General features: G+C 51.6%; 6 protein-coding genes across 6 annotated transcripts in view; 4 read left to right on the top strand and 2 right to left on the bottom strand.

The window, feature by feature from the left end:
* Positions 1 to 490: 490 nt before the first annotated feature.
* MGYG_00093 (hypothetical protein) lies at positions 491 to 871 on the top strand (the record flags this gene model as incomplete). Its single annotated transcript, XM_003175953.1, has 2 exons — positions 491 to 703; positions 773 to 871. The coding sequence occupies 2 exons, from the start codon at positions 491 to 493 to the stop codon at positions 869 to 871; spliced, it is 312 nt and encodes a 103-aa protein (XP_003176001.1).
* Positions 872 to 1100: 229 nt separating this feature from the next.
* Positions 1101 to 2796, bottom strand: MGYG_00092 (GMP synthase; the record flags this gene model as incomplete). The annotated part of the gene is made up of 2 exons (XM_003175952.1): positions 1101 to 2658; positions 2729 to 2796. The coding sequence occupies 2 exons, from the start codon at positions 2794 to 2796 to the stop codon at positions 1101 to 1103; spliced, it is 1626 nt and encodes a 541-aa protein (XP_003176000.1).
* Positions 2797 to 3175: 379 nt separating this feature from the next.
* MGYG_00091 (bcp1) lies at positions 3176 to 4166 on the top strand (the record flags this gene model as incomplete). The annotated part of the gene is made up of 3 exons (XM_003175951.1): positions 3176 to 3244; positions 3294 to 3530; positions 3615 to 4166. 3 exons carry the CDS (start codon positions 3176 to 3178, stop codon positions 4164 to 4166), a joined length of 858 nt encoding a protein of 285 aa, XP_003175999.1.
* Positions 4167 to 4408: 242 nt separating this feature from the next.
* On the bottom strand, positions 4409 to 5332 carry MGYG_00090 (chorismate mutase; the record flags this gene model as incomplete). The annotated part of the gene is made up of 3 exons (XM_003175950.1): positions 4409 to 4492; positions 4560 to 5202; positions 5262 to 5332. The coding sequence occupies 3 exons, from the start codon at positions 5330 to 5332 to the stop codon at positions 4409 to 4411; spliced, it is 798 nt and encodes a 265-aa protein (XP_003175998.1).
* A 1100-nt stretch (positions 5333 to 6432) lies between these two features.
* MGYG_00089 (mitochondrial division protein 1) lies at positions 6433 to 8777 on the top strand (the record flags this gene model as incomplete). Its single annotated transcript, XM_003175949.1, has 5 exons — positions 6433 to 6528; positions 6608 to 7217; positions 7284 to 7481; positions 7574 to 8400; positions 8502 to 8777. 5 exons carry the CDS (start codon positions 6433 to 6435, stop codon positions 8775 to 8777), a joined length of 2007 nt encoding a protein of 668 aa, XP_003175997.1.
* A 1223-nt stretch (positions 8778 to 10000) lies between these two features.
* MGYG_00088 (hypothetical protein) overlaps positions 10001 to 11332 on the top strand; it is a gene marked incomplete at both ends in the record, with an annotated part of 2062 nt that continues 730 nt past the window's right edge. Inside the window, one exon of the mRNA XM_003175948.1 lies at positions 10001 to 11242. Within this exon, the coding sequence (XP_003175996.1) occupies positions 10001 to 11242 (1242 nt within the window). The remainder of the gene's footprint in view (positions 11243 to 11332) is intronic.

Raw genomic sequence — 11332 nt, 5'->3', positions numbered from 1 at the left:
GAATAGATCTCCCAGCCCTATTTTTTTTTCCCTTTTTTAGTTGACTATTTCTTTTTCTTTTCATTCAGGACTGTGAATACGGGGACACCAGGGTCTTCTTCAAGGGGTGGGAAGGGCTAGATAGAGTATAGGTATAAAACAGAAGAAAAACCTAAGGTAACTCCAATAAATTAGCATTCAATAGTTATTATATTCCCGTCTAATAAAACCTACAACTACGATCTTTACAAGAGCTACCGAATTTCTCTCTGCATTGAATCATTCTCAACCTCGCGATTCTCAACCTCGCGGCAAATTGCTGTCACGTGGGAGATAACTATGACTTCCAAGCTCAGCAAACTATGACATCACTGGCCGTTTGAGGCTGATAAAGGCGAGTAAAAGGTGAGAAGTAACTAAAAAAAAGACATCGACATAACTTGCAACTTAACATCGATTCAGAGGTATTGGTCTTAAAGCCACTCACTACACAAGCCCTTCAAGCCGCAAAATGGCTGGAAACTCCAATGTTGGCACTAGGACCATCTATGAAAGCAATGAGCAGCGTAACTTTTCTCGATCTGAGGTTGAAAATGCCCGTCGGAACAGAGACAACCCCCCTGACTCAAACCGACGGGGCAGCGCACACGAAAAAGAACAGAAGTCAAGGGGGAAACACTCACCCACTGATAAAGAGCTGGCGAAATTAGACCCTACTGCACCGGTAAGTCCAACAGGAACCCCCTTCAAATAATGGGATGGCCAATCTAATGGAAATCCCATCGCACGGTAGGCTAGGATGCATGGCCACCAGCCATCTCGTGGTGCACAGGTCGATGCTGAGCTGAAGAGGGAGGATGAGGAAAGGATTAGACAAAAGCAAGGCTTATAAAAAGGCATTGGCGAGTGTGAAAAGGGGGCCGCAAGGCTGTTCAGGGGTTGTATAAAAAAGTGGCCTAGATATAGGAAGCACAAGGGATAAACTGCGAGGAGGAAATAAATGTATAACTAGCAGGATAAGTAGCAGTTATATAAGGATATTCTTTTGTTAAAAAAAACCAAAGTAGCCCAATGTGATATGCTATGGGCATTTTTAACTAATCAGAACGCCTCGCCCGAGTCTACTCCATCTCAATAGTTCCTGGGGGCTTGCTCGTAACATCATAAAGCACACGGCAGACACCGTTGACCTCGTTCACGATTCTGCGGCTCACTTTCTTCAGGAAGTTTCCGTCGAATGGATACCAGTCGGCGGTCATAAAGTCGGTAGTCTCAACAGCACGAAGGGCAATCACTTGCTCGTGCGTACGCTTGTCTCCCATAACTCCGACGGCTTTGACTGGCAGAAGGGCAGCAAAGGCCTGGCTAATATCGCGATATAGACCAGCTGCTTTGATTTCATCAATGAAGATCGAATCGGCGTGGCGGGCTATGCGGATCTGCTCAGGGGTAACCTCTCCAAGAATACGGATGGCAATTCCAGGTCCGGGGAAAGGGTGGCGCCATACCAAATCTTCAGGGATTCCAAGGTTAGTTCCCAGGCTGCGGACCTCATCTTTGAACAGTTCGCGTAGAGGCTCGATGAGCTTCAGGTGCATTCCCTTGAGAAGCCCACCGACATTATGGTGAGTTTTGATGGTGGCACTAGGCCCCTTGAAAGAAATACTCTCAATAACATCAGGGTAAAGGGTTCCCTGGAGAAGCCACTCAATCTTGTCACCTTCCTTGTAGCCAGCCGATTGCTCAACAATGGTCTTTGCAGTGTCCTGGAAGATTTCGATAAAGGTGTTGCCGATGATCTTTCTCTTCTGCTCGGGGTCAATGACACCTTTTAGGCGGCCGAGGAATTTCTCACTAGCATCAATGACGGTCAGATTGATTCCGAGGTTCTTCGTTAGGGTTTCCCGGACAATTTCAGCCTCGTTGAGTCTCATGACACCATTGTCGACTAGTACTGCATGGAAACGGTCGCCAATGGCCTCTTTCATTAGCTTTGCGGCGACGGTAGAGTCTACTCCACCGCTCACAGCACCAATGACCTGTCCATGTTCGCCGACCATAGCACGAATTCTCGCCAGCTCCTTATCCACGAATTTCTCCATGGTCCATTCCTGCTTAGCGCCACAGATTTTGACAGCAAAGTTATCTAGTACCTGCTTTCCGCAGGGAGTGTGGGTGACTTCTGCGTGGAACTGGATGCCAAAGTATGGCTTCGTCTGGTGCGCAATACCGGCGTAGGGTGCGTTGGATGTCGTGGCGATGATTTCAAAGCCCTCGGGAAGCTGAGACAGCTTATCTCCATGTGACATCCAAACTTCAACCTTGTCTTCCAGACCCTGGAATAGGCGGTCGATATTGGCCTGGCCCTTCTCTCCATGCCTCTGGATGTTCAAGTAGGCATGTCCGTACTCCTTGTTGTCACTAGCGGCAACATTTTTACCATGATGCCACGCGAGCTCCTGCAAACCGTAGCAGATACCGAGGATCGGGACGCCCAGGTCAAAGACCGCCTGGTCGACGTGGGGAGCATCCTGGTCATACACGGAGTACGGGCTGCCGGAGAGAATCACACCGGTGGGCCTCCAAGACAGCTCGGCAATCTTCTGAGTGCATGGCAACAACTCAGAGTAGATGTTGAGCTCACGAAGACGCCGTGTAATTAAATGAGAGTATTGCGATCTGGATTATCCGTGGTATCAGTCCTATAGTTCCAATGCGACTTGAGGGAGGATCTCTCCATGTGACTCACCCAAAATCGAGGACGAGAATGGTATCAAATGCCTTGTGAGGCTCATTGGCAATTTCAACGGCAGACATCCTGACTGTCTATTACTGAGCCCCCCTTAGATATAAATTGTAGAGAAGGGAGAAAAAGAAGTCTTCAATTGACGCCGTGGGCGGGAGTTTGATACCCCCCGCGAAAGAAGAGAAAAAAAAGAGGAAGAAGAAAAAAAAAAGCGAAAAAGCGAAGGGAAAAAAGATGCAAGCGATAAGATAAGCAGTGGGGTGGTTTCCTATCGCGGTTTAGCGTCTTCGGAGTTTGGATTATTTTATTATTTTTATTTTTATTTGTTTCTTTCATTTTTATATTTTTATATAAAAGAGAGAAAGAAACAAGAGAAAGAAAGAAAGACGGCGTTGAGAAGTTCAAGAGGTGCTGGTCGACTGTGCAACTGTTGGATATATATTGATCATAATGGGAAAACGGAAGCAATTGAAGGATGTCGAGATGAAGGACGGCGCGGCGGAGGACAGCAGTGACGAGGTAAGGAAGATATACCCAGGTATACGTATTATACTAAGAAGACGGATAGGATCTTGATATTATCGACGTTGATTTTGAATGGTTCGATCCTCAGCCAGCGGTGGACTTTCACGGCCTGAAAGTGTTGCTGCGCCAGCTCTTCGACTCGGATTCCCAGCTATTTGACCTGTCTGCGCTGTCAGATTTGATTCTATCACAGCCGCTGCTGGGCTCGACGGTGAAGGTAGACGGGAATGAGACAGATCCATATGCCTTCCTTACAGTTCTAAATCTACATCAACACAAGGTAGGCCACGCCACATGCGCGCATGAAAGAAAAAGAAAAAGATAAACGTAGTAGGGATGACTCACTCAAGGGGCTTTATAATAGGATGTACCCGTAATCAAGACATTAACAGACTATATCCGAACCAAGTCATCGAACGCCGAGTGCTCGTCACTGAACCAGCTGCTCTCTCAGCCGGAAGTGCCCCAGATAGGGCTCATATTGACCGAGCGTCTCATAAACGTACCCGCGCAAGTAGTTCCTCCGATGTACACCATGCTGCTCGAGGAGATATCGTGGGCACTTGAAGAGAAGGAACCATATAACTTCACGCATTATCTCATAATATCCAAAACGTACCAAGAAGTCGAGTCGAAGTTGGACCAGGAAGACGACCGGCCGCAGAAGAAGAAGAAAAAGGCTGGCAATGAAGGTTCAGAGACATTCTACTTCCACCCTGAAGATGAGATACTGCATAAACATGCCCTATGCCACACGGGATATAACTATACCCACGAGACCGAAGGGCAGTCTGACTCGAAGAGAGCGTTCCAGGAGCTGGGAATTCATCCGCAGGGCCATATGATCTTGATAGAAGCGTCGAAGTTCGAGGCAGCCGTGGCCAACCTAAAGGAGTTCCTAAACCCATCTTCGTGAATAGGGAATAATGAAGAGATATCGATGACAACAAGTCAAAAAGTAGAGGAGAGGAGAAAGGGGTGAACAATCAAAAAATAAAAAAAGATAGTCTATTCGATTTTAGATCGTGATTAAAAGTGATCGTAGCCCTAAATAACAGTGGTAGTACTCCGTAGTATTGCCGTCTCGTCTAACCCGGTGAGCCGTCCTTTAACCTGCTAATCTGCTAACATGCTTAGCATCAGTGAAATGTTGTCGACTTAGTTGTCTTCCCACTCCGTTCCTTTCAATCGTTGCATTAGATATTCCACCTCGACAAACTTAGTTACTGGAATAACGCTGTACTGTAGAGTCTGTCAGCTAGACGGATATTATGGGGATATAATGATACAGGCCATGGCAGGCACCCACCTTGTACATGGAGACGACGGCCTCGAAATCGATCTTCGGCTTCCCCTCGCTAGGATTTGCCGGGTCTCTCCCATAAGTCTTTGCCTTCAACCGTAGCCGGTCCAGTACCATCTTCTCTACTTTGGAGTTGGTGATGGCCTCTTCAATGCCATCACGGTCCTCGGCCTTGATCAGCTTGACAAACTTCTCTGTCTCAGCCAGGAACTTCGACTCGGCGACGAATTTGCCGAAATGGATCCTCCTGGACAGCGCCTGTAGACAGCTGACGTCGTTTGTGGCCGAGGAGCCGTAGTTCTCCTGGGCTTCACCCCTGTCTCTGGACTTACAAAGAGACGGCAGAATCTCGTTGATGTAGCGTGACTTGATCACGTCGTTGACGTTGACGTCGTTCTCATGCAGGATCTTGGGGTATTGGAGAGGCTGCAGAATGGGCGTCTCAACGACTTCGGGGAAGAAAGGGTATTCATCGGGCGACTGGTAGCGTCGGACGCGGGACTCGAGACGCTCCTGCTCGCTGAGGACATAGTCCATGAGGCTGAGCTCACTTCCAGGGATCTTGACGGCTCCTGGGATGTATATCCGTCTGTTGAGAGGGAACTGGACCCTCTCGATAAGGTGGAAGGTGATGGTATCCTCCAGACGGCTGGTATGAGTCAGGTCAGCCCAGATCAACGCAGAAAAGGGAGGCCGGGCCCTACTTACATGAGCTGGAAGCGGATGTTCTCCAGGTCAAGGGCCTTGGAGGCATCCGAGAGGTCGATTGAGGCATCCATGCTGCAGGCGCAGGTGCTGTTGTCCGGCGTCTCCGGCGCGAGTCGAGCTTCGAAAGCTTTATAGATCCTAGAGCTGTCTCGGTACCGGGCCGAAGACTCTACGGTTGGAATATGGAGGCAAAGCGACAGGGGTAGCAGGGCCAGGGAGGCTAGACAGGAAGAAACTCGCATCGGGTGTCAGGGCAAGGAGGAAGAACGAGAGGAAGAAGAAGAAGAGGAAGTCGAACAGGCCAGAGAAGATATCTTTGTTTTCGGGGGCCGAGAATCACACAGGGTGGCCAAAGGAGGGACGGAGTCACTACTTTTTCTTGTTCCTTTTTGTTGGGGCTTGTTTTATTTTGTTACTCGCAAGCCACAGCTGGCTCGCAGGCTCTTCTCTTCTGTGCTGGCTGGATGACTGGACGGATGCTATGAAGATGGATACGAGCAGCCATGTTGGTAGGCATAGTCTCGGTCTGTCTACCTATGTATCTGCAGGGACAGACACAGAGATGCATTGCAGCTGTCAGTTCCTGAGAAACAGATGCAGGATGTAGATGACCTGCCATATAGTTAACCAGAGACATCTTTCCACCTCTTCTCTTACATCTTCCTCCTGCCACTTCCCCTGCCGTCTCCCCGTCCTCTAGCAACTTCTACTCCTCGTCCTCCAACTCTTCTCCACCATCTTTTATGCTTCTTCTTCTTCTTCTTCTTCTTCTTCTTCTTCGTCTTCGTCCTTCAACCTCGGCATCTTAAGTTCGTAAAATACCGTAATCTATGACCAAAAATACAGCCTTGGCACCTCTTTTCAAGCTTCAAACCTGAAAAGCAAAAAAACATCCAAAAAAACATCAACATCAAGCGTTTTTCCTTCTATACAAAAAAAGAAGAAGAAGAAGCGAAGTCAACAAGCCAGCGGAACAAGTGAACAGGCCTGCCAAAGTCAATGGCCGCTTGAGCAGAGCAGCCGGAGGCTCCATGGCTGCTTAGCTGCGCGTACACACAGTTCAAGGGACTGCGCTTGTCTTCCACCTTTGCCACATTCCCTCCCCAGTTCGACCTCTTTCGCCAACTACTACTTACTACTTACTACCACTTCTCCGAACATCTACTCCATCATGGCCGGCAATCCAGCACGGAGCCGCTCGGGCTCTGGCGCTTCTCACTACGCAGCGGGCGACGATGAAGGCTCTGTGCTGGGAACAGGGCTTACCGTAAGTCTGCTTCACTGGGAACGGCCGTGCTGTTGACAGTCGTGTTGATATCATGATGCTAATAAAGGTACCTAAATAGTCCCGCCAGCTGGAGGCATTTGGCCGCAAAGTCACGACGACCGCATCCCATCTCATAAGTGCTACGGCAGATCCCACGGCCAACGCCCATTACCATGCGGCCATGTCGGGCATCCAGCGAGAGCTACGGCGGCCGGGAGCCCAGAGAAGGATATTTGCCTTCGCGCAGACAACGCCCACCGAGCTTGTACGCTCCAAGTTCTCCACGTCTGAGATCCAGTACCGTGCCCTCTCTTCCCTCCCTGACGACCTCCTACAACACCTCCCCGAGGATACAAGCACATACTCGCTCTTTCAGGGATTCCAGGCCTCCGTTCACGATGTAGACCACGAGCACAGGAAGTCTCATCGGAGGCGAAGTTCGCATGGCCAGAAGCGTTTGGAAGACGTAGACAGAAACACGGGTGCCTTGCCGCCTACGATAGGCCATCTAAAGCGGGAACGAGACTCGTTGAACCATCGGTTGGAAATGATGGGTGTGCGGAAGAACATGTGCAGTGCTGAGATACACGAGATCGACAACAAGATTATGAACTTGAACAAGATGCGCAAGATTGTGTTGGACCGTCTGGCTGGACTGGAGATGGACGAAGCTGACTTGGAACATGAATGTAAGACTTGTCTGAGAAAGAGAAGAAAGAAAAGGAAGCGGTAGTAAGCTAACGGGAACATGACAGTGGTACAACTGGATAATAGACTGGAGGACATGGAGGACGCACTGGATGAGTCTGCGGCAGCGGCAGCGGCAGCTACACCCAAGACCGGCGACATTCCCAGCTCACCGATCGGAGAAGGCGAAGGCGATTCGTCGTTCATGTCAGAATCAATCTATGAGAAGATCCCTTCGCCGAAGGCATGGAGACACAAGACATCGAGTGCGTATCTCTCTTCTCACGTTTGAGTAACACCCTTTGTTTGCTTTCCTTTGGCAGTAGCTTACGTTTGGGGATATCTCTCTTAACTATAGAAAAACGGTCGACACCTGTACTGCACGAGCATTTTGAGCCTGGCTCTCTAATAAGAGAGCTCCATGCACACAACGACATGATAGCGGCCCTCGACTTCGACGTACCGTTTGGAACGATGGTGAGCGCTGCCCTGGACGACACTGTCCGGGTATGGGACCTGAACCTGGGACGATGCATGGGCTTCCTCGAGGGCCACCATGCCTCGGTGCGGTGTCTGCAAGTCGAAGACAGCATCGTGGCCACGGGCTCGATGGACGCTTCTATCCGACTGTGGGACCTCAGTCGCGCCAAGTACGCTCCGCGCGACCACCGAGGCGACAGGGACGACGAGGACGACGAGGATGCGCTTGGCTTCGAGGATCCCGCGGCTGCACCGCCGACGCCGCCGCCCTCCAGCATGGACGAGTGCCCGCTGTTCACTCTCGAGGCACACGTCGACGAGGTGACGGCGCTGCACCTACGCGGAGACACGCTGATATCCGGATCGGCGGACAAGACGCTGCGGCAGTGGGACCTGGTCAAGGGCCGATGCGTGCAGACGCTGGACGTGCTCTGGGCAGCGGCACAGGCGTCGTCAACCATGGCGGCAGGAGATGCATCCTGGCGGCCGACGGGTCGTCTGCCGGACGCCTCGGCGGATTTTGTCGGTGCCTTGCAGTGCTTTGATGCAGCGCTGGCCTGTGGAACGGCGGACGGGATGGTGCGCCTGTGGGATCTGCGCAGCGGGCAGGTCCATCGAAGCCTGGTCGGCCATACTGGGCCGGTGACATGTCTGCAGTTTGACGACGTGCACCTCGTCACCGGCAGTATGGACAGAAGCATACGTGTGAGTTATTTCCCTTTTTCTCGTCTTTACTTATTTTTTATTTCTTTCTCCCCTTTTGTTTTTATTTTTTGTGACAATGAATGTCTAACTAACTGTACTAGATATGGGATCTTCGCACGGGAACCATCCACGATGCGTATGCATACGACCGTCCAGTAACAAGCATGATGTTTGACACTCGACGGATTGTGGCTGCCGCCGGCGAAGACGTGGTAAAAGTCTACGACAAGACGGACGGGCGACACTGGGACTGTGGCTCAGGGGTGGCATCCGAGGACGACGGGCGGACACACAGCATCATCGAGCGGGTGCGGATAAAGGACGGCTACCTGACGGAGGGACGCAAGGACGGCACCATCGGCATCTGGAAATGTTAGCCACTCCCGGTTTTCGACCTCGCCGTCGCTGCCCTCTCCTCTTATCTTTGATATATAGACATTCTTCTCATCCCCCCTTTCCCTATCAATCGCTATATACTCCGTATGGTGTATGTGTATGAGTATCTTAAAGCGGCAACACGCCATGTAAAGTTATATGCCCAAATAGAAATAAAGTCACGCTGCTTTTAGCCTGTTGTCTGTCACGAAAACCTCGCGCTAGTCCTGATTAGGTAATTAACACAACAACAACAAAATCGCAGGCAAAAAGCGACGAAGAAGAAGAAGAAAAAGAAGAACAAAAGGGAAGGAAAAGGTGAAGGTAGAAAGCGAAGCAGTGAAGATATCGAGAAGCAAAAAGAAAAAAAACCTGGCTTGTTCTTTGCCTGCATTGACATTCGCATTGTCTCGCGGTTCTCGGAGGTTCTTTTGTTTCTTTCCCTATTAAAAGCTATTTCTAGCGCGTCGGGTTTTCGGGTCTTTTTTTTATTGCTGGTCGCTGAGTGACTCTGGAACTTGATATTGATACCCCGTTTTCACTGTCTTTGGATGATTATCTTGTATTGATTGGAGTTATTGGCTGTTGCTATAGGCTCAAACAGCAGATTGGAGCATTTAAATAACTACCCATCACTCGAGTACTAGCCATTTGATAGTCGAGAGTCGAGGTTGAGAGTCGAGTGAAGCAGGACTTGGAGCTATACCCGGTGCATCCTGAGCATCTTCTTTTCCAAGCTGAAGAAGGATACGCGTGTTTCTGTGTTGCTGTGAGCGAGTTTTGCCTGTCCTAGTGGCCGAAAGCGAATAGGTGGTGATACACCATAACAACAATAGGGGGGCTGGGGAGGACAGGACAGACAGGACAGGACAGGACAGGACAGCAGAGGGAGACCATCCGACCCGATGAATGGGGAGAGTTTTTCGGGCTCGTAGGCTTGAATCGACGTTGAAAGAGCTGAATACTCGCTGTCAATAGCCAGAGTTTTACTCCTTCCAGCCCCCTAAGGTGAGCGTGTGTTCCTGGTCCAGCCTGGATATAGAGGGGCAGCCACCCTCCAGCTCCCTTCTCAAGATTGAACGGCTTGATCGTCAGTGCTAAGTCTTCCTCCACCGTTTCCTTTGACTATCACCGTCTTCTTCCTCTTCTCTACCAGAGTTGCCAGCATTACCAGCATTACCAGCGTCACCAGCATATCAAGACAGGAGTCTAACCGTATTGCAGAATGGCACCACAACGACGCACTCGCCGGGCCACGCCCACGGCCGCAGCACCAGCAGCACCAGAGGCCGAGAACCCCTTCCTGCCGAGCATCGAGACGCAGCAGTCCTTCGCGTACGGGTCGAGCACGCCGGCGCTGCCTCGCCGGCTGGGCTCGCACCCGTCAGCTAACAACGCGGAGGAGGTGGCTGCGACTCTCTCGATGTCGGCAGGCTTCCACCAGATCGAGGACGAGGCACGCCGGAGCCCCGAGAAGCAGCGGCGAGCCGAGAGCGTGCTCAGCGGCCGGGAGACGAGCCTGTCTCCCGCGCCTAGGGAGACCATCCGGAGGCTGACGCCCGACATCCAGCTGATGGGCTCGTTGAGAGAGGCGTCTGGAGAGCCCGAAGACCACCAGGACGAGCACCGGCACCAGCACCAGCACCAGCACCAGCAGCATCACCAGCAGCATCATCAGCAAGACGATGATGCAGAAGCCGACCTTCTGGCGGATGCAATTGACGGGTCCAGCATCAGTTGGAACACGGAGCGCCATCTGCTGGCGACGGAGCAGCAGCAGGTCTCCCGCCGACCGGCCAACCTGGGCTTCCCGAACTGGCCTGCTCGGGCAACAGCAGCGACGGCCGCAAGACGGACAGCAGGGCCGCCGATGTCCCCTTCTCAAGCCAGCAGCACGTCGATCCAGCTGCAGCATCTCCAGCGCCAGCAACACCTCCAGCATCACCAGCTGCGCGGCCAGCCACAGAGAAGCCGCGCGACAGCCGAGAGAATCGAGCGAGGCACCGCCATCGGCCGTCCAGTTACTACTACCACTACTGCTGCTGGTATAGCTACTACGACATCACTATCACCATCAGGCCGCCGCGAGAGTGCCTCTGACGGCGAGCGAGTCGACACTCCGCAGTCCGAGCATACTCCATCTTCCTCCCGCCCTCCATCTGCTCAGGACATCCTTACTCCTATTTCTCCTTCTACTTCATCTTCGTCCGGACTCCGTCTTGGATTCTCTCATGTCATTACGATCCTGCTTACCGTCATGGTTGCCCTGAATGGCTACCTTCTCCGCGACGAGATCGCATCCGCTGCAAAGTCCATCTATCTTCCAGGCAGAGGAAGCTCCAGTCTTACCGGCAGCAACTGCACCGAGAACATCAGCCAGATGATGACCGCCGTCGAGCAACGACTGACGACCATGACCAAGGACATCACTTTGCTCAAGCAGGAAGTCAGCAAAGTGCCAGAAGTTGTATCTCCTCCTCCACCAGCGCCTGCAAACCCCCTTGAGCCACGACAGACCCAACTTCTTTTTCCCTGGGCCTTGGTGCTGTTGTCGACC

The sequence above is a fragment of the Nannizzia gypsea genome, genomic scaffold (assembly GCF_000150975.2).
Source record: "Nannizzia gypsea CBS 118893 supercont1.1 genomic scaffold, whole genome shotgun sequence".
In the NCBI taxonomy this organism is placed as follows: Eukaryota; Fungi; Ascomycota; class Eurotiomycetes; order Onygenales; family Arthrodermataceae; genus Nannizzia; species Nannizzia gypsea.
The sequence above is the reverse complement of the archived record's forward strand: the minus strand, read 5'-3'. Positions and strand labels throughout refer to the sequence as shown.